The sequence below is a fragment of the Temnothorax longispinosus genome, chromosome 4 (genome assembly GCF_030848805.1).
Source record: "Temnothorax longispinosus isolate EJ_2023e chromosome 4, Tlon_JGU_v1, whole genome shotgun sequence".
Taxonomy (NCBI): domain Eukaryota; kingdom Metazoa; phylum Arthropoda; class Insecta; order Hymenoptera; family Formicidae; genus Temnothorax; species Temnothorax longispinosus.
Genome location: NC_092361.1, coordinates 531,499 through 550,527, shown reverse-complemented (window position 1 = coordinate 550,527; position 19,029 = coordinate 531,499). Strand labels below are relative to the sequence as shown.

The 19,029-nt window shown below is 37.8% G+C and overlaps 1 protein-coding gene and 2 long non-coding RNA genes across 4 annotated transcripts in view; 2 read left to right on the top strand and 1 right to left on the bottom strand.

Moving 5' to 3' along the window:
• The window catches only part of LOC139812376 (uncharacterized), a 149,541-nt gene that overhangs the window by 116,750 nt on the left and 13,762 nt on the right, over positions 1 to 19,029 (top strand). The gene's annotated exons all lie outside the window — the stretch shown is intronic.
• The window catches only part of LOC139812375 (uncharacterized), a 319,731-nt gene continuing 306,114 nt past the window's right edge, over positions 5,413 to 19,029 (bottom strand). The window contains exon 7 of the mRNA XM_071777146.1: positions 5,413 to 7,403. Within this exon, the coding sequence (XP_071633247.1) occupies positions 7,231 to 7,403 (173 nt within the window). The 3' untranslated portion in view covers positions 5,413 to 7,230. The remainder of the gene's footprint in view (positions 7,404 to 19,029) is intronic.
• Positions 11,299 to 12,546, top strand: LOC139812043 (uncharacterized). The gene is made up of 3 exons (XR_011731811.1): positions 11,299 to 11,597; positions 11,913 to 12,175; positions 12,283 to 12,546. It is a non-coding gene; the product is annotated as an uncharacterized lncRNA (long non-coding RNA).

Genomic DNA, 19,029 nt, shown 5'->3' with positions numbered 1-19,029 from the left:
TTCGCCCGTTAGAATTCATTTGCTTTAAAAAAAAAAAAGTGAATGTGATGCGTTTATACTGATTTACGACATCTCGCGAATAGCATGTTGGTTCCAAAAATATTAGATCGAAGGAATCAACAATCAACTAATATAAATTAAATTAAAATTTATCAGAAAAATATACAAAATATAATATACTATTATAATATTAATAAATATATAAATTCAATAGTATTAATATAAGTATAGTGTTTGGATGGGATCTGATTAGAGGAAAATTAAATAAACGTGTGTGACATCTGTTTTTTTTTTCGGTTTTAATGTCGTAACCCTGCCAAATACAATAATAATAATAGCAATAGAGTAGTAATTATAATAAGAATCGTAATAATGATAATGATAATAAGTATTATCTAAAATATGTAACCAACGCGTTTCGATAGTGTGATTATACCGAGACAGCTGCGTGGCTGTACCACACACAGGACCAACCACGGTGAGTGTGCCGTGTGTGTATGTACATCGCACGTCGCTGCAACTCGATCGAACGGCGATATATTTATTTCAATAAATCACGTCAGCCACGACCGTACCACCCGGATCTTACGCTATAAGATTCACTCCCATAGTAGGAATCGCAAGTTAATTATTAATCAATATGCGCGCTCACGGCCGTACTCGGCCGAATATATACTTTTAGGACTTTCTCGTACAAAAACGTCACCGGCATTTACGATAATGTCGTATATAAATATATATAATATATATATATATAATTTTTCGTGCGTAATATATATTTCACTATTCATCTTTCCGCGGATTACAATAATTATACATTCTCCATTTCCTTTCGCTGCAATAAATAAATTATCCAAATCAAGGACATATATCGATATCGATAACAGTAATATGATTACAACCACATTTACAATATATCTATATATTTATCTCTCTCTATATATATATTTATATATTGTATATATAAATTTCTTCTTTTTTCATTTAACTAACGAACTCTTCTGTGCGCAATTACGATAGAGACCATCTTCAAGCGCCGCGTGGTATAATAGAAAATACCAAGTTTTTGCATATATAATGCCTTCGTTTATACAGTGATTCATAATATATTATTATTGATATCTCTACGTTTCTACGCAACATATACAATTATGCTTAAAAGGTAATAGTTAGTGGCGCGCAAGTATTTCGCCCTCTTCCAAATTTTAGCGACTCGCATTTTTTGCCTTATAAGAAAAAAAATCGAAAAAAATAATATTTACTGAACGCAATCTTATCTGTCGAAGAACAAATATTCATAAATTTGAAAAAAAAAAAATATTGGAAATTTTACATATTGCCATAGCTTACTCTTACATTAAGAAAAAAAATTCTATAGCAGATTATCATAGGAATTATTGCAGTATTACATATATGTTTATCGGCATATATTATATATTTATTATTACACGAAGCCGTGCTGAAATTTGCAATTCGGGCTACGCTGCGCGCATCGCAATAATAAATCCGTGCGAGATCCGAGAGAGAATTACTGGCCCCCATTGATTATATTATTTAGATATAGAATCACGCTATTTCTAATCCGCCGATCCATCGATCTGGCGATCAAGCAAAGACCTTTACATACTATGTACACAGTAATTATTTTTCCTTTAAGTGCTACCTTAAAACCTAGTAGTTCCGTTCGTCAAATTCCGCGTGAAAGTCCGTGTCGAAACCTACAAACACATGCGACGTGTTTCGCGTTGTAACCTGTCGTAGAGATTATCGTCATATGACGTTCGTATTTCGCTCTTAGTACTTTCGGTAATTATAAAAATAAAGAATATTTCTTGGTCGCGCGCCCATCGAGACACGTACCGCGGCATTCTGGTATCTGGACGAGAGAAAGAAAGTCGCCGAGAGAAAGGCGAAAGCAAGAGTTGCCGCTTGGAAAATGGATAGATAAACTGATAGCCTATATGATGAAGTGTGCTCGCTAGTTAAGGGAATTATGCGATCTCGTTGATGTAAATTAATGCCGGACATAAGTGCCAGGAATAGTTGCGATTAATCATTTTACGATTCCTTCCGACTCATATTTTCGAATCGTGAATTATTTTAATTTATCAAACATCTGTCTTGTACTATTTATCCCATGCATATATCGCATTCTATTATGCTCGTGCGTGTGTGTGTGTGGATATGAAAGCACCAAACTATGCACATCATATGATAATTGGAAAGAAATACATGCAGTTAATATCCGTTCAAAAAAAATATATAAAAGAAAATCGCGATTTTCAATGACTTATCCATATACGCGCAAGTTCGAGAGATAAAAATGATACTGGAAAGATATACATAAATATCCGTAAAGTGATCTGAAGCATTATGCTTTTAGCGCGTTTAGCACTCGACACAGTCGTTCCTCGTTGAATACAAACGACGCGTGATGTCGGGAAAATAATACTGGAAAACGTGAAACCTCAAAACTGACAAACAGTAATCCCCTTCTAAAATAACATGCCGTCTAGACTCTCAAAGCAATACTTATCTTTCTCATGGACCGGTCATATCTTTCCGAGAAGCTGCTTGGAATGCGATATCTCGTAGAGATAATACGAAGTTTCTTCATGAAATACCGATTTCATTCCTCAGTCCTTCGTACTATCGGCTTCCTCGAAATAAATCTGAATTTCGGTTGAGATTTATCGGTTGAGCGGCCGAGCTCGGAGATATCACTCAACTACAGAAACGTGAGGAATATCATCGAAGCGTAGTATAGCAGCGCTTCTTCCGGAGTTACCATTAAGATCGTAATCAGCGGGATTCTACTCTGCGCGTGTCGTGTATGCAAATCGGCTGCATATTTGTTTTATTCATTTTTCGAGCCAAAGACTCGCCGAGGTGTGCCAAATATAAATGACCCGCGTCCGAGACTTGGCGATGACTCGCGGTGACTTAGAGCCCACGACTGCGTAATCCCGATTAGTTAGCTGTCAGTTGACGTCTGTTAAGGCACTTGAAATGCTAATTTTCCTGGGCGGGGCCCCCTCAAAGAAAATTCAGATATGAAGCTCGTTTACCTACTTCCTTATCCATTCACGGTTCGCCTTCTACGGAGAATTGAATAGTCGTGCATTAACATGAAAAATAAGCGCTGATATACATATATGTATAGAGAGAGAAAGAGAGAGATAGAGATAGAGATAAAGAGAGAGAAATAGAGAAGGAGGGACACTCGAATACGCGTAAAGCATTGAATTTTTTTGAAGAAATTTCTTACACGCACTTTTCGACATAGGAACGTGCGTGTGCTCCGGGGAATGTAAATCCGTAGTCCTTCCCTTCTTTTTTTCCGGAATATCAAAATCCCTAACGACACTAGAAAATTCCGCGCGCGATAAACTTCAGTGAAACCCTCGCGCTAATTGCAGCAGGAATGTTCAATGACTCGTTTCTATCTTTCCGTAAAAAGGACGGCATTTAACGCACGCAATAGCTACCTATTTCGTGCGTTTCGAGCATTTCTTAAACCTATAGCTATAACGAACGATGCCGCGTGCCGCATGCAAATATAAAAACGCTTTTCTGACCGAACGAAAGCGCGTGAGCAAATATTCTACGAAAACGTTACACGTACCTATCGAATAAACTTTTTTTTTTCATGTTGAACATATAGGCATTTTTTTATTATCTGTAACTATATCTCTAACTAATTATTATTAACTACGTTCTCTAAATTTTGAAAGACATTTATTATTATGCATTTAAAGAATCTAAAAAAGAAAAACTTAATAATCAGAATAAAAAAGCGATTGAAATTGCATAAATTAGCTTATCTAAGGGAATTAAATTGAATATCATATCATATAACCAACAATATCGATCACAAAAAACTAATAATCGAATTGGATAACTTCAACATTGAACGACAATCTCAACGAAAGATTACGAAGATTGGAGCCTCAATTATTCAAGTCCTAGATAGTTTGGATTAAGACGTCCAATATTTTTAATTAATTTTCCTGAATATCGCAAAAGGGATTTAGATATTCCGTTAATATGAATATTCAGACACACAGCAATTCGAAATTTGGATGAAAGGTGACGAAGGGCAAAGTGTGATGACATACGCCAGCACAAATATACGGATGAGCGAAAATGAATAAAAGACGTTATAAAGTCAATACTCATTTTCACCGTTCATTTGGCGCTCACCGCTTTTCTTAAACGGCGGTTTTCAAGATAGTTCCTAGTATCTTGGATACTTCCCTCATTAGCGAATTTTATGATGATAATAAGGTATGAAAATAATTTGTATATATTGAAAACGTGACTATTGTCAGTTCTGCCTATAAAGACCCTACTGCAGCATAGTAAATTATGCAAAAAAACCAATAGAACGTTGAACCTATCAGAATCTATCCGATCTGATAATCAAATTTATTGATTATGTTGAGAATTGTGTGAGATAATGAGAATTCCACAATTTTGCATGCATTGTGATCTACATAGAAACGTGAGGAGGCACATTGAAAGCTGAGTAATTACATTTTAAATGTAAAAGTTTTACGAGAAAAAGTAACATGTTAAATTATTCGAACAATCAGGACCAATCGTAACATTTCGATCGAAATTAAAAAAAAGAGAAAAGAGAAAGGTCGACGCTTTCCGCCAGGAATATAAGATATGTCGATACGTGCCAATATACCGAATCTCTCATGTTTCTCGATATTCTATAGACAATTAAAAATTTCGTTAAAAATCCTATACCCCGATACGAGTATGATATCTCATTCCTTAATCGCCCGACATAGAAGTTTTCATTCCCGGATTCAATCTCCAGTAGCTCGCGTACACGTTAAATAGAGCTTCGTGTGAGCCGAGACGTGACGTCCGATTTGTAACTTCAGCGGGGAAGATACCATAAAGCGCGCCGAACTGGTCCTCCGGGCGAGGATTCGTATATAGGATCGGATTATGAAAGGTGTACAAGCACGAAGATTCGCGTGACTTAAGGCACTAACAGTAATACTTAAGGCCTAACGCAGCGTCCCCCTTCCTTAACATTAGAAGGCACTATCCCCTATCAGAGTACAACACGTAACAAATGTTAATTTATCGACCCCCGCATTAATCTTACACGCAGAGGTTTTCACTTTAATGATATAAACTGGCTCTAGCATATACTGGCATCTTGTTTCCGTTGTCTCAAAACTGGCTTCATGATAGGTGTCCCAACTAACTTCAGCCGCGCTCATGCGGCGGCGTAAAACGCCGGTTTAAAGAAACAGGCTAATGCTACATCTGCCACCTACGCAGCGTATGTTCCGCAACGATTTCTAGAGAGATTATGTACACGATGTATTTACGATATCAAGCGAGCGCATTGAAATTTTCGTGCCCGTTTACGAGTCCGATCGTTTGACACGCTGAATAAGCGACTCCGGTATATAGAATTTCCAACAGCCAATTTTTCCTTTCGACTAAATAAATACACGCTGTCCATCATCACATTGTACAATTAATTCTATCAGCATTTTTATGCTCCATTAAATCGAAACTACAAAGATTATATAATCTAATTTCTATTTACTAATTAATCCAATAGTAAATAAATTTTAAAATATACGGCCTAAATTGCACTTTTGAACTATAGTAATCCCGAAATCGCCAATTCAATGTGTCAAGGCATGCTGATATAATCATTATTTATAAGTCGATAAAGAACGATATAAATATATACGAAAAAGTGAATCGTTCTTTCGACAGTCAACACAGGGTGTTTGAGCATAGTATTCCGGCGCCCCGCGGATATTATTGAGCTGTTGAGCTGTTTTCAGGATGCCTACGTGTAAGATGCGAAGTAACGCATCGTCACTATCGTTTGCGCGAAACGTAACATGCATTCACGCCAAATGCGATCGGGATCGAAAATCTCAAGGCGCGATAGAAAAGAATAATTTACTCGATTATGCTTCTTTTTGTTCGTAAAGCACGCGGTATTAACGATTATTTCGTGATTGCACCTTCTACTTTGGCACCTTTACGCGCGAATTCCAAATTTGACGACTTGCGAATTACGATCGAAGAAGGCTCCTCCTTTTTGTTGACTAAAAAGAGAGAGAGAGATTTTGGAAAGCTATAAAGCCATCGGTGATATTGCTTGTTGCGTAATACTGGCTTCTGGTACTGCCGACGTTTGTATATCCCGCTTCATTACTACGTTAATAGAACGTTAATGATTGTCCGTCTCTAAACGCGAAATTCTTTGTGCATAATCGAAAAATTGCTCTATCAATGCTTTACGTAGTGTCTAACGATCACGATTGTAGTTTATTTAACTGAGCATGCTAAGTCCCAAGCTCCGTCACCGGAGTTCGATATAATCTTTAACTTACATGCTAACCATTTTACTTACCTTAATCAATTAATTAATTAATTAATTATTACTGGCTCTCTTCTTCGCGATACATACGATATATGGTGCTCTAGACTAGTTGAGCTGGCCTTAATTAAATGTATATATTTATAAAAAAAAAAAGAAAACAAACTGGAAAATCGAACGAGTAAAAATTGGCTAGAAACACAGAAGAGAACGAATATATTATATAACGATACGTCTCGTCGTGCCGAATCTGTAGGCGATCTCGATCGCGCGAGCGGATCATTCCTTCCTCCAAAATGTCATCGTGAAGCGGCAAACACACGCCTTCGCTTAAAGCCCGACGCAATTGATAAAACATCATGATCATCTCCTCTTGCGATTATTCAACGCTCGTAATTCCGACACCGGCAGCCCAATTACCGCAGCTATACGATCACTCTTTTCCGGGGAGATCCCGTCGAAAGGCGGCTTGCGAGAGACAGCACCGAAAAAATCAGCCGATCGAAGCCGATCGGTGTTGCGATTACTTACATAGCTCGCGATTTAAGCGCTAAATCTAATGAACGCAATTTGTTTGCTTCGCCGATTAATTTTCTCTTTTTCCTAGGTTGCTGCCTCGCCCGGCCGACCGGTTCCCGACCGGTAAGGTTCAGAACGGGCCGGCGCGCGGCGCGGCTCTTCAGGTCCCAAATGTAAGAAATATCATCGTCGTTTCTCGTCTAGGATCGGCTCGGCGATCACCCAGCCGATTACCGAGGACCGTTCTCCAAAGCTTTCCTCCATTTCCTCCCGTCGCGATCGGCGACGGGCAGCTTTCTCTCCTTCGCGTCGCGCGGTTCTCTAGACGGTCCTCAGCATCAGTGCCTCTTCATGTGGAGCGACAGGTGGTCGCTCCGCGAAAACGATCGCTGACAGAGATGGCACTTGAACGGCTTTTGGCCCGTGTGTTTGCGATAGTGCCGCGTCAGCTCGTCCGATCGTGCGAATTTCCACGTGCAGCCTTCCCACGTGCACTGGTACGGCTTCTCGCCTGCAACAGATAAACAAAACTATGAGAATATCTTGATGATAGGATATATATGGATGAATATTAAAGAACGTGTTAATATCCTTGTTGCTTGAAGAAAAAAGAAATTACGTTTCTCGAAGCCGAGGTCGTTAAAAAAATTTCCCAATCATGCCTGCATATTAAGAAAGACATTTGTTGCTCGCATATAAACTCGGGGCATAACGAAAATCCATATCTTTAAACGCTTTACGACGACGTAAATTTCATATTTATGTTTCCTATTTCAGAAATACATATACCATAAATTTTACATCCATGTATATGAGTTTTCTATGTGCTGCGTACTGTTAACAAGACAAACAGCATTGCGAGACTTATATCCTAATCATATCGCGCGAAGAAAATCTGACATTAAAGTTAGAAGTTATACATTTCTATAACGTGTAAAAACAGCGTCGAGTTTTATATCAAACTATAAAATATGTTAAATAATCATCGAAATGTCATGTACTACCAAAGGTACACGGTTCAGCTATCACACATGAAAAAAATATACGTAATATAGTACTTATTACTTTATTGCTTTCTTATCTTAAAACATTCTATTCTTTTAATTGTTACACTTACTTTAAGTATAGAAATGTGTATAACATTTTACGATCCACTTTAATTCATGGAAAATACAATTTTTAATTTGATTAAATATCAACCTTAATCTTCTTATCAATAAATACGCTTGTATCACAATTTATCACAGATCATACATCTTGTGCAACACATAGTATAAAATCTCTCGTCGTATTTGACTTGCCTCAGTAGAAGAATTACACCCGATTCGAATTTTTCGTTACGTAACGAAGTGCATAGAGTATTAAACAATCAGTGAAATGTCACGTAAATACACCGTCTTAATATTGATGATCGTCATGATGACGTCCATCGTTTTAATTCAAGGAGCATCAAGTAAATCTTTATTTCCTTTTTACAAATTCTGTTTCTAATAGGTCTTTGATCCAACAAAGCATATATATATATTATCAAAATATCTGTTTTTTGCAGTTGCCCAGTTAAAATGTGAACATGGTTTTGGTTATTTTGACGGATGTAATGTGTGTTCTTGCCATGCAACTCAAGCTACATGGATCTGCACAAAAAGATGGTGTGGTGGCATAACCCTTAAACCACCTCCGTGTCTTTGTAAATAAAGATATTTTCGCTTCCGTTGACAAAAGTAGTTGTCAGACTAAAGGATATGCTAACGGATATATGCTTCCGTTTATTCAATCCTTCCACGGATAAACTTCAATGCAACATAAATTTTGAAACAAAAATAATAAAAAAAGAAATATATATAAATTTGTTTTTATTTCCTTAGAAATCCTGTAAAATTTTACATACATGTGCGTGTATATATGACATTTATATGTATTATATAATCTTGAAAATATTTATTTCTCGCCCTGAAATATCACGTACTTTTATTTAAACTAATTTTTTATCGATAAGTAAAGTTGTTTACAAAAAAACCTTGATCCGATCGATATATTGATTTCGCCATTTTTAATAACTTGGTCATAAAATGATATCTAGCATTATCATATCGTTAATCACCATAATCATCATAATGATCATAATGCACATATCATATTATGCAATGCCAGTTTGATATAAAAGCTGCCGTCCGTTTGCCAATATCAGTTAAAAAAAACTTCTATTAAACTTTGCATTGCATAACAAAGTGCATGAATAATTATTAAAATGTGCAAATTCACTCTTCTGATATTGACGCTCACCATCATCGCATCAGTCGTTTTAATTCAAGAAACATGTAAGTCTTTACCTGTTTACATATTACAAATGCCCAGTAGCGCGATTGTATGTTTCTGCATGATGCATATATACGATGCATATAATCATACAAATAAGTATGGATCGAGAAATCTCAAGCGGTAGTCAACTAATTAACTAATAAAGTCGTCAGAAATTCGCCAATGTGCCGATTACTACGCGCGAATATACATACATATATGTATTGTCAAAATATCTGTTTTTTTTTACAGCTGCCCAGTTAAAATGTGAACCTGGTTTTACTTATTTTGACGGATGTAATACATGTTTTTGCGATGTAGTTACAGCTACATGGGGGTGCACGGAAAGATGGTGTGGTGACATATCCCTTAAACCACCTCCGTGTCTTTGTGAATGAAGATATTTTCGCTTCAAGTAGTTGTCAGACTAAAGGATATGCTAACGGATATGCTTCCGTTTCAATCCTTCCACAGATAAACTTCAATGCAACATAAATTTTCAAACAAAAATAATAAAAAGAGAAATATATATATGTTTTTATTTTCTACCATAGAAATCCTGTAAAATCTTACATACATGTGCGTGTATATATATGACATTTATATGTATTATATATTCTTGAAAATATTTGTTTCTCGCCTTGAGATACCCTATTTTTATTTAAACTAATTTTGGATCGGTAAGTAAAGTTATTTACAAAAAACCTTGATCTAATCGATATATTGATTTCGGCATTTTTAATAGCTTGATATAAAATGATATCTAGCATTATCATATCATTAATCATCGTAATGATGATAATGCACATATCATATTACGTAATACAAGTTTAATATAAAAGCTGCCGTCCGTTTGCCAACATCGGTCAAAAAACCTCCTATTAAACTTTGCATTGCATAACGAAGTGCAGAAATAATTGTTAAAATGTCGTACAAACTCACTCTTCTGATATTGACGATCACCATCATCGCATCAGTCGTTTTAATTCAAGAAACATGTAAGTCTTTATCTGTTTAAATATTACGAATGCCAATATCGCGAGATTGTATGTTTCTGAATGATGCATACATACGATGCATATAATCATACAAATAAGTATGGATTTCGCGAGAAATCTCAAGCGATAGTCAACTAATCAACTAATAAGGCCGTCAGAAATTCGCCAATGTGCCGATTACTACGCGCGAATATACATATATACATATATGTATATTGTCAAAATATCTGTTTTTTTACAGCTGCCCAGTTAAGATGTGAACCTGGTTTTACTTATTTTGACGGATGTAATACATGTTCTTGCGATGTATCTGAAGCTGTATGGATGTGCTCAGCAAGATGGTGTGGTGGCATATCCCTTAAACCACCTCCGTGTCTTTGTGAATAAAGATATTTTCGCTACAAGTAATTGTCAGACTAAAGGATATGCTAACGGATATGCTTCCGTTTCAATCTTTCCACAGATAAACTTCAATGCAAGATAAATTTTCAAACAAAAATAATAAAAAAAGAAATATATATAAATTTGTTTTTATTTCCTACCATAGAAGTCCTGTAAAATTTTACATACATGTGCGTATATTTATGACATTTATATGTATTATATATTCTTGAAAATATTTATTTCTCGCCTTGAGATATCACGTACCTATTTTTATTTAAATTAATTTTGGATCGGTAAGTAAAGTTGTTTACAAAAAAATCTTGATCCGATCGATATATTGATTTCGGCATTTTTAATAGCTTGATATAAAATGATATCTAGCATTATCATATCGTTAATCGTCGTAATGATCATAATGCACTTATCATTATTACGTAATACAAGTTTGATATAAAAGCTGCCATCCGTTTGCCCACATCGGTCAAAAAAACTTTTATTAAACTTTGCATTGCATAACAAAGTGCATGAAGAATTATTAAAATGTCGTGCAAATTCACTCTTCTGATATTGACGATCACCATCATCGCATCAGTCGTTTTAATTCAAAAAACATGTAAGTCTTTATCTGTTTAAATATTACGAATGCCAATATCGCGAGATTGTATGTTTCTGAATGATGCATACATACGGTGCATTTAACCATACAAATAAGTATGGATTTGGCGAGAAATCTCGAGCGATAGTCAACTAATCAACTATAAGCAACTAATAAAGCCGTAATAATTCGCCAATGTGCCGATTACTATGCGCGAATATATATATATACACACATGTATATTGTTAAAATATCTGTTTTTTACAGCTGCCCTGCCAAGATGTAAAGGCGGTTTTACTTATTTTGACGGATGTAACACATGTTTATGCGATACAGCTTATCCTGGATGGGCATGCACAGACATGGCGTGTGGTGGGATAAGCATTAAACCACCACCATGTCTATGTAAATGAAGATATTTTCGCTACAAGTAATTGTCACGCTAAAGGATATGCTAACGTTTCAATCCTTCTACCGATAAGTTTCAATGCAACATAATTTTTTAATATAATAATAATAATAATAATAATAAAAGAGACATATAAATATCTTTTTATTTCCTATCATAGAAATCTTGTAAATTTTACATATATGTGCGTGTATGGTATTTACATAAATTATACATTTCTAAAAATATTTGTTTCTGACCTTGAGATATTACGTATTTTTATTTAAACTAATTTAGGATCGATAAGCAGAGTTGTTTATACCAAAAACTTTGATCCAATCGATATATTGATTTCAGTATTTTTTAATAGCTTGATATAAAATGATATCTAGCATTATCATATCGTTAATCATCGTAATGATCATAATGCACATATCATATTACGTAATACAAGTTTGATATAAAAGCTGCCGTCCGTTTGCCAGCACTGGTCAAAAAACTTGATTAATTTTGCATTGCATAACGAAGTGCAGAAATAATTGTTAAAATGTCGTACAAACTCACTCTTCTGATATTGACAATCGCCATCATCGCGTCAGCCGTTTTAATTCAAGAAACATGTAAGTCTTTATCTGTTTACATATTACGAGTGCCAATATCGCGATTGCAAAGTTTCTGAATGACGCGTACATACAGTGCATATAATCATAAAAAACATTTTCTACAGTTGCATTGTGTGAAGACAGTGACCGAAAATTCGACAAATGCAATATTTGTATTTGCATCAAGGGCTCATGGGCGTGCACAAGGATGTGGTGTCCCTAAAGATAATACATGGAACTTTGAAGGGGTTTTCTGCTTCTCTGCAGCGATGTAATTGTCATACTAACGCATATATATAGACATCAAAATTTTACGCTTTAACTTCTCCATCGATGTAGTGTAATACGTAAATACAAATAATAAAGAAAATATAAATGATCATTCTTTTAATATACCTCGTTACATATTAGGATAATATTGCATTAACTTAACTCTATAGGCAGCTACAGAATTCTTACAGTATACATATTAGATTCCTCATTTTTTCAAACCAATCTACGTTTCGTCAAACAATCAGAGTAAAAAAAACCGTTGAAGTTCCGATCTCGTTGTCGGTCAACTTTCTAAGTCCCTTTCCCCTCACCAATATACTCTTCCCTTTTTACCCTTCTTGAGTTTGAATCCCATAAACTTTCCACGTGACATGACCTACACATTTCTTTGAAAGATAAAAAAGACGATGGAATGCATTGTGTCGTTATTTTTTAAACTGTTTAAACGTGCATCAATCGTTCAAGCGTGCCTTCGTCGGTCGGTGCGATAGGTCCAATCTTTAATTATACATGTGAGAACGAAGGCAGGTGGAGCCAGAAAAAGAAAGCACAGTTCAATATCAAGGTCAAGTATGAGGGACTCTGTATAAAGGCCTCGTGCATGGCCTTGTCAAAAAGAAGTCGACGCCCAAAGCAACAAAGTGCTCGAGTCGTACGGAGTGCCATGACATCTAAAGTAATTGTAATATTTGTAATGGTCAGCATCGTCGGGGTTTGATCGTATGTACTTTTTGAAATAAAAAATTGATAAAATAAGTTTGGCAAAATATTTATTGTATTTGTATTATTTTTCAACACAACATAAAGATTTCGCCCCATTTAACTATGAATAAAATGCAAGTACATTCTAAGAATGTTAATATTCTTTGTGCGCAAAACATGAAAATTTATTTGTGCGAACTTTAAGTTTATTGTGATGTTTCAACGATAGAAAATCCGATGTATTAGATATTAATGTTAGAGTTTTTACTGTAGATAACGTAATAAATTTAACATTAATCTTAAAATATTTATTTATTGCTAGCAGTCACTTATTTATTATTAATAATTAGATCGTATAGTGGAATATAAAAACGTATAAAATTTAACATAAATTTATAACTATGAAAAAAATATTTGAATGATAGAAAATAAAACATAGTAAATAAGTATTTATCGAGCAGTAACTTAAATTTCGACAAAACCCGATTGACAGGCAATCGTTTATTTAATGTACATTCTCTTAACAATGTAATTTTTCTTAGTTTTGACAGTCAATTTTTTAAAATTATTTGTTAACCATTAAAATCACTTCGATCACGTCTATGCCATATCATGCTGTGAAAAAAAAAACGATTTTATACGTAGCGCGCTCCCACGGAACAGGAAGGGACGAGGTCGAAAGCCGGAGTGAAGAATTGCTCCAGATGTATCATGGATACAGCTCGGTCGTAAGTCGATGACGTAATCGCCATCAAGTTCATCCTTGCTTCGTGCAGCGCGAGACGAAGACGGACTGGCGGAATCGAACGTTACGATCAGGTGGCCGCCGGTTCGCGATCCCATTAAATCTACGGCTCGGTTCGACTCGGGGTAATAGCTCGGCCGAGCGACGGAGGCGACGACGTGCCCGTCTCTCTCGGATCTCGTGGAAACCGTCGCGGTTTGATCGATATATCTGCGCGTCCGTCCGCGAATCGCCGCGCGGATTCAAGCTTCGGCTAGCTGCAGGTCGTAAGTCACAAGCGGGTCAAGACGAGGAGTGTTATTACCGCGTGGATCGGCCGGGCGAGGAGGGAAGCGAGATCGATGCTTAACCCTTAATTTGGTATTTGCCCTTGCAAATGGCCGGTGTTAAGGCACGGCCGGAACAATTATCGCGTCGTGGGGCGTGAGCCACCGCCGCGCGAGTCGCAAAGCGGCCCTCCGCTCCGACCGGGCCGCAAGACGAGGCCCGAGTTAACGCACATTTATTATTACGCATTACGGACGATTAATCTTTATCAGTCGGACGTTTTAATTACCGTGGTGCCCGAAGGGGGGGAGGGAGAGGAAGAACACCCGTGAGATCATTTTAACGAGGAATCGCGCTTTCGGTATCCTCGATGAGGCGGCGACTTCGCGCGTAGATGGAACGGCCCGATATGCCGCGGCGCCGAGGCGAAAAGCCATTTCTTTTCTACAAAAAAACGCGTCCTATCTTTCGCCGCGATTTATCCCATTGTGCTAACACCCTGTAAAATAATAGAATAACCGCGCGCTCTCGCGTATCTCGCGGAAAATGGATTGTCATCGTTTTACAGCTGGCGTTCACCCATTGTCCGTGACAACCGTGGTACCGCAGCTAAGATGCAGAAAGAAAACCAGTCATTCCGGAATATTAACGTCACCTTTTCGACGGGACCGCAAGTCTAATTACCAAATGGTAATTAACGAGGCAGGCCTGAAAATCAGGGTAATTAGAGACGCGCGACCCAGGCGGAACGGCAGGCTGTTTTCCCCGATCTCTCGATCCGCGATTGGAAAGGATCGAGCTTTAGTGGGCCGTGCGGGATGATCGAAGGTGGTCTCTCTCTCTATTTCTGAGCGGTAGATCTAAATCGGCCGTCTTAAACGTCTCGACGCCCATCGGGCGAATATTATTGCGCAACGCGTCGGGGATATACGCGGGGAAACAACTAATGACGTTGTGAAGGAAGGTGCCCGCGCACTCACGGTCGTTACGTAATCGTGAGTAATTAGTCCATTTACGAGCCGCGCGCACGTAATATCGGCCGATGGGCAATGGACGAGGGTCGCATTAGTTCTACCGTTATTAATGCATTTCGATCGCATTTTTCCGCGCGGCCCCGCGCGTTTATTGCGCCGTAGATTAACGTCGCGTTACCTACCCCCGCGCGTTCGTTCTCCCTTTCTTCTCAGTGCGGTTACTCAATCGCGAGATTACCCGGCGACGGTTCGCGGCATCACTCTCACGGGCGCGGCGGCGCGTGTAAGGGAGACCAGAGACCAGGGACAAAAGTAACACGGGATGAATGTAACAAACACGATTATTAAATGCTAATTCGTCCGCTTAAGACGTCTTAAAACGTTATATGTAAGCTGCAGACAAATTCGTACAGGAATGATAAATGTTTAATAATCGCGTTTGTTACAATCGTTTGTATAGGATCTCCCCTACATTCGTGCACGGCAAAGATCAGAGGAGGGTAGATCGAATAAAACAAAAAAAACGAAAAAGGGAATAATTTAAGAAATGAGGAACAAATAGTCTCTCGTACTCGAAAATCACACGAACTTGTATTAAGATTGCACTAAGATTGCCTTATACTTTATTTCTCATCTTATTTCTTTCAGATACATATTATATCCTCAAACTTATTTGCATTATATTCTTACATCTTGTAGCGTATCTAAAGAAATATGATCGCGATATCAATCTCGTCGCGATATATATTTTTTTAATGCAAATGCATTACAATTCATTTGTCACGCCTACAGGAAAACGAGCAAAGACATTGTTTAACTTTTGCATAATAGCATGCCGCGTCCTTTGTTATACTTCATAGCTAGAGAGACGAGTTCAGTCATCTTGAGACAAGTCTGTCAAAGTCACGCAGAGCATAACTTCTAACACAGTATCATACTGTAACGTGATGTACAAACAAGATGTTATTAACATCGGCATACACAATAATGCGAACATAGCCCAATGTTTTATATGAATCGCGTTAATCTTATTCGTGAAGAAAACTGAGCTATTTATGTCGTATTGCGTATAATATTTGCCGTGTTACGACATCGTTGAACACATAAATTAGGAGCAGCTTGTACATACAATGCGTTTTGCAGATTCGCCGTTAACCATCGGTTAACGAAGCTGTACGACTTCGAGAGACATTCACAGCACGAGGCATATAATAATTATCACATCGCAGCGTGTGAGAAAGTTGGTGCTAGGACGCATGGTTGAGCGACACGATGCGTGCTGGTAATGAGAAGCGAACTAACAGCTCTCTCGACTAGGACGCTAGGAGAAAAAAGGTGAAGCGTGTCCGTTCGTGGATGCAACGTTCACGTGATGTCAGTTCGAGGTTGTAATGAGACGCCGAGCGTCTCCTACGCATCTTGAAATTACACACGCCTCGAATAATTCGTCCCGTTTTTAGGCACACAATTGAATTTGTCTCATCGACATGTAATAACGCGAATGAATAATAAAATACAGAAGAAAGAAGATACAATTACATATTGCGTATAAGTTTGTTTATTTAGTAGATTTTTTAGATTTATCTTAAATAAAATCTTATTTTCTCTTTTTCTTTCTAATTAGTATTAAATTCTAAAGTATTTACATTGTAGATTTACTTTGTATATATCTCAAACTTTTCGATTATTAAATCATAATGGAAAGTGTAAAATCAACCACGTTAATTGATACGATATTTCATAATCAACATAATTCGTGAAATCATCCCTTCTAAATTCGTACACCACCGAATCAAGCCGAAGTATCGGGCATGAAAGTGAGCCCGGCTAAACATACCGCGGCTAAGCTTATGGGAAATTATTTGCAGAAAAGAGAGCAACGAGACGATTTGCAACGACCAACGAGAACAATGCGCGGAGGAGCATGCTCGTCAGGAAATCGTTAACCTAGCGAAGGTAATCGCAGCCTTCGGCATTAGTGCATACGTGCATTGTTAATAACAGGGTACTCGAGGCACTACCACTTTGTAGAGAAATCCACAGAGCGGACTGCCTGCGATCATCGGCGTATCTTTCGATATACACGGAACTGATCGGCCGACGTTGTCCGGCTTATGCCAAGGCTAATTCGCCTTAATTAATACACGAGGTCTCACCAAACCTCCTCCTGTCTATCAAGGGTCACGCCAGTCGGCTGACACCGAGCCTATATTCCGATAGTTACGCACAGTGATTCTCAGCTTCGATCATTTATCCTCTTCGATCAATTAAATCCTTTTCGTTGTTATGAATAAGCTTAATTCGATTGTGACATAACAATAAACTCGATAGTGCAAAATGCAATGGAATTAATGGAATAAATAATATCTAATAATAATATGCCCCGAAACGGCATTTTGATTAAATTTTGGCTAGGTAGGACTAACTGTGATAGTCATCGATATGTAATTGATAAATAATATATCCTACATAATAATCGTAAGAAACCGAATAAAAATGCTTATAATTTATTTTTTTTTAATTGCTGTTTAGAAATAACTAGACAGAATGCGCTATCAGTATCCGCCTGAATGCAGAATTTGAGCGTGTTGCTCGAGCATTTCCCACGCTTGGCGGTAACAGCTTATATATATAAAGTAAATTGTAAATAAACTTAAATTTATGTCGCTCCCATTTAATTACGCCTCGTTAAAAATTCCTTCGAGTCAATCAAAATCGTGGCTCGCGGAAAACTCCGCGGCGCAGAAAATAACGATGCATTTAAAAGAAGCGGCGGCAGAGGCATTTCTTAACTCGCGGCGGAGTCATCCTCAGCCGAGGGAAATGCGATAATTAGAGATACCCCGTAGATACACATGTTGCTACGCGATTTCTCACAAGTAGATAAGGAATTTTATGTATACGCTAATGGGCGTAGGAAACATCTCTCACCATATAATCGTGCAAGGGCGATTTACCGTGCGCTCATAATGAACTATGATTCTCTACCCGCAATGCAACTCTCGTTACACGCAACAGCGTGCGTCATGGTATACGCTGCTATTCGTCGATATTAAAAGTAATATTAGGCTCTTTATTATTCCGTTACGTCGTCAATGAGGCGCGTAATATGAACAACGTTCAGTTACGACGCTCGCTGAAGCAATTAATATTGCTGATAACACTCTTTGCCCTTCGATCCGCCATTATAAAGGTTCTACATCATAATTAAAACTCGTAATTTAACTGAATTAATAATATGTCATAGCACGTGCGACTATATTAAACTATCATGTCAAATGAACATTTCACATTGACAAAAGTAGCGATAAAAACTATATCGTGATAGTATAACGTAAGACCCGTGAAATATCGCGAAATCGCGCAAATTTGGTGCGCAAAGTCTTCTGAAATCACGAGCCTTTGAGAACTAGGCCCATTATATTCCTCGAGCCGGGACAATTTTACGGTCACTCCCGCCGGCTTCGCAACGACGATCATGATCGCGCGATTTGCGAACGAGTTATGCCGCGGAATGGTAGAAATGACGGTAATCAATGAATTGGCATTTCCCACATCCAGGCGGTATCCCCGGCGTTATATCCACCTCGGTAAGAGTAAGGATATCTCGAGGTGCCGTATACGATGCCGCGGTGTTAGAATGACGGATAGACGGCGCGATTCGCCACTACAAACGGGCGTTGCACGCCAGTCGTTGAAACAATTATTAGTCGAAGCTTAGGTGAATATACGACATACACAACGGGGTCCGGGTTGTATGTCAAGTAATGGCCTTTCGTTTACCAGCCGATTACCGCGTACTGGGGATTTCGTAAAACCGTCCACCATAATGGCGTCCTAATGCGCGAAGCATGTTCCGATGTCTTTGCGAAGCGAGTTTCTCTCCGCGGAATCGGAGCAACGGCGAGAAA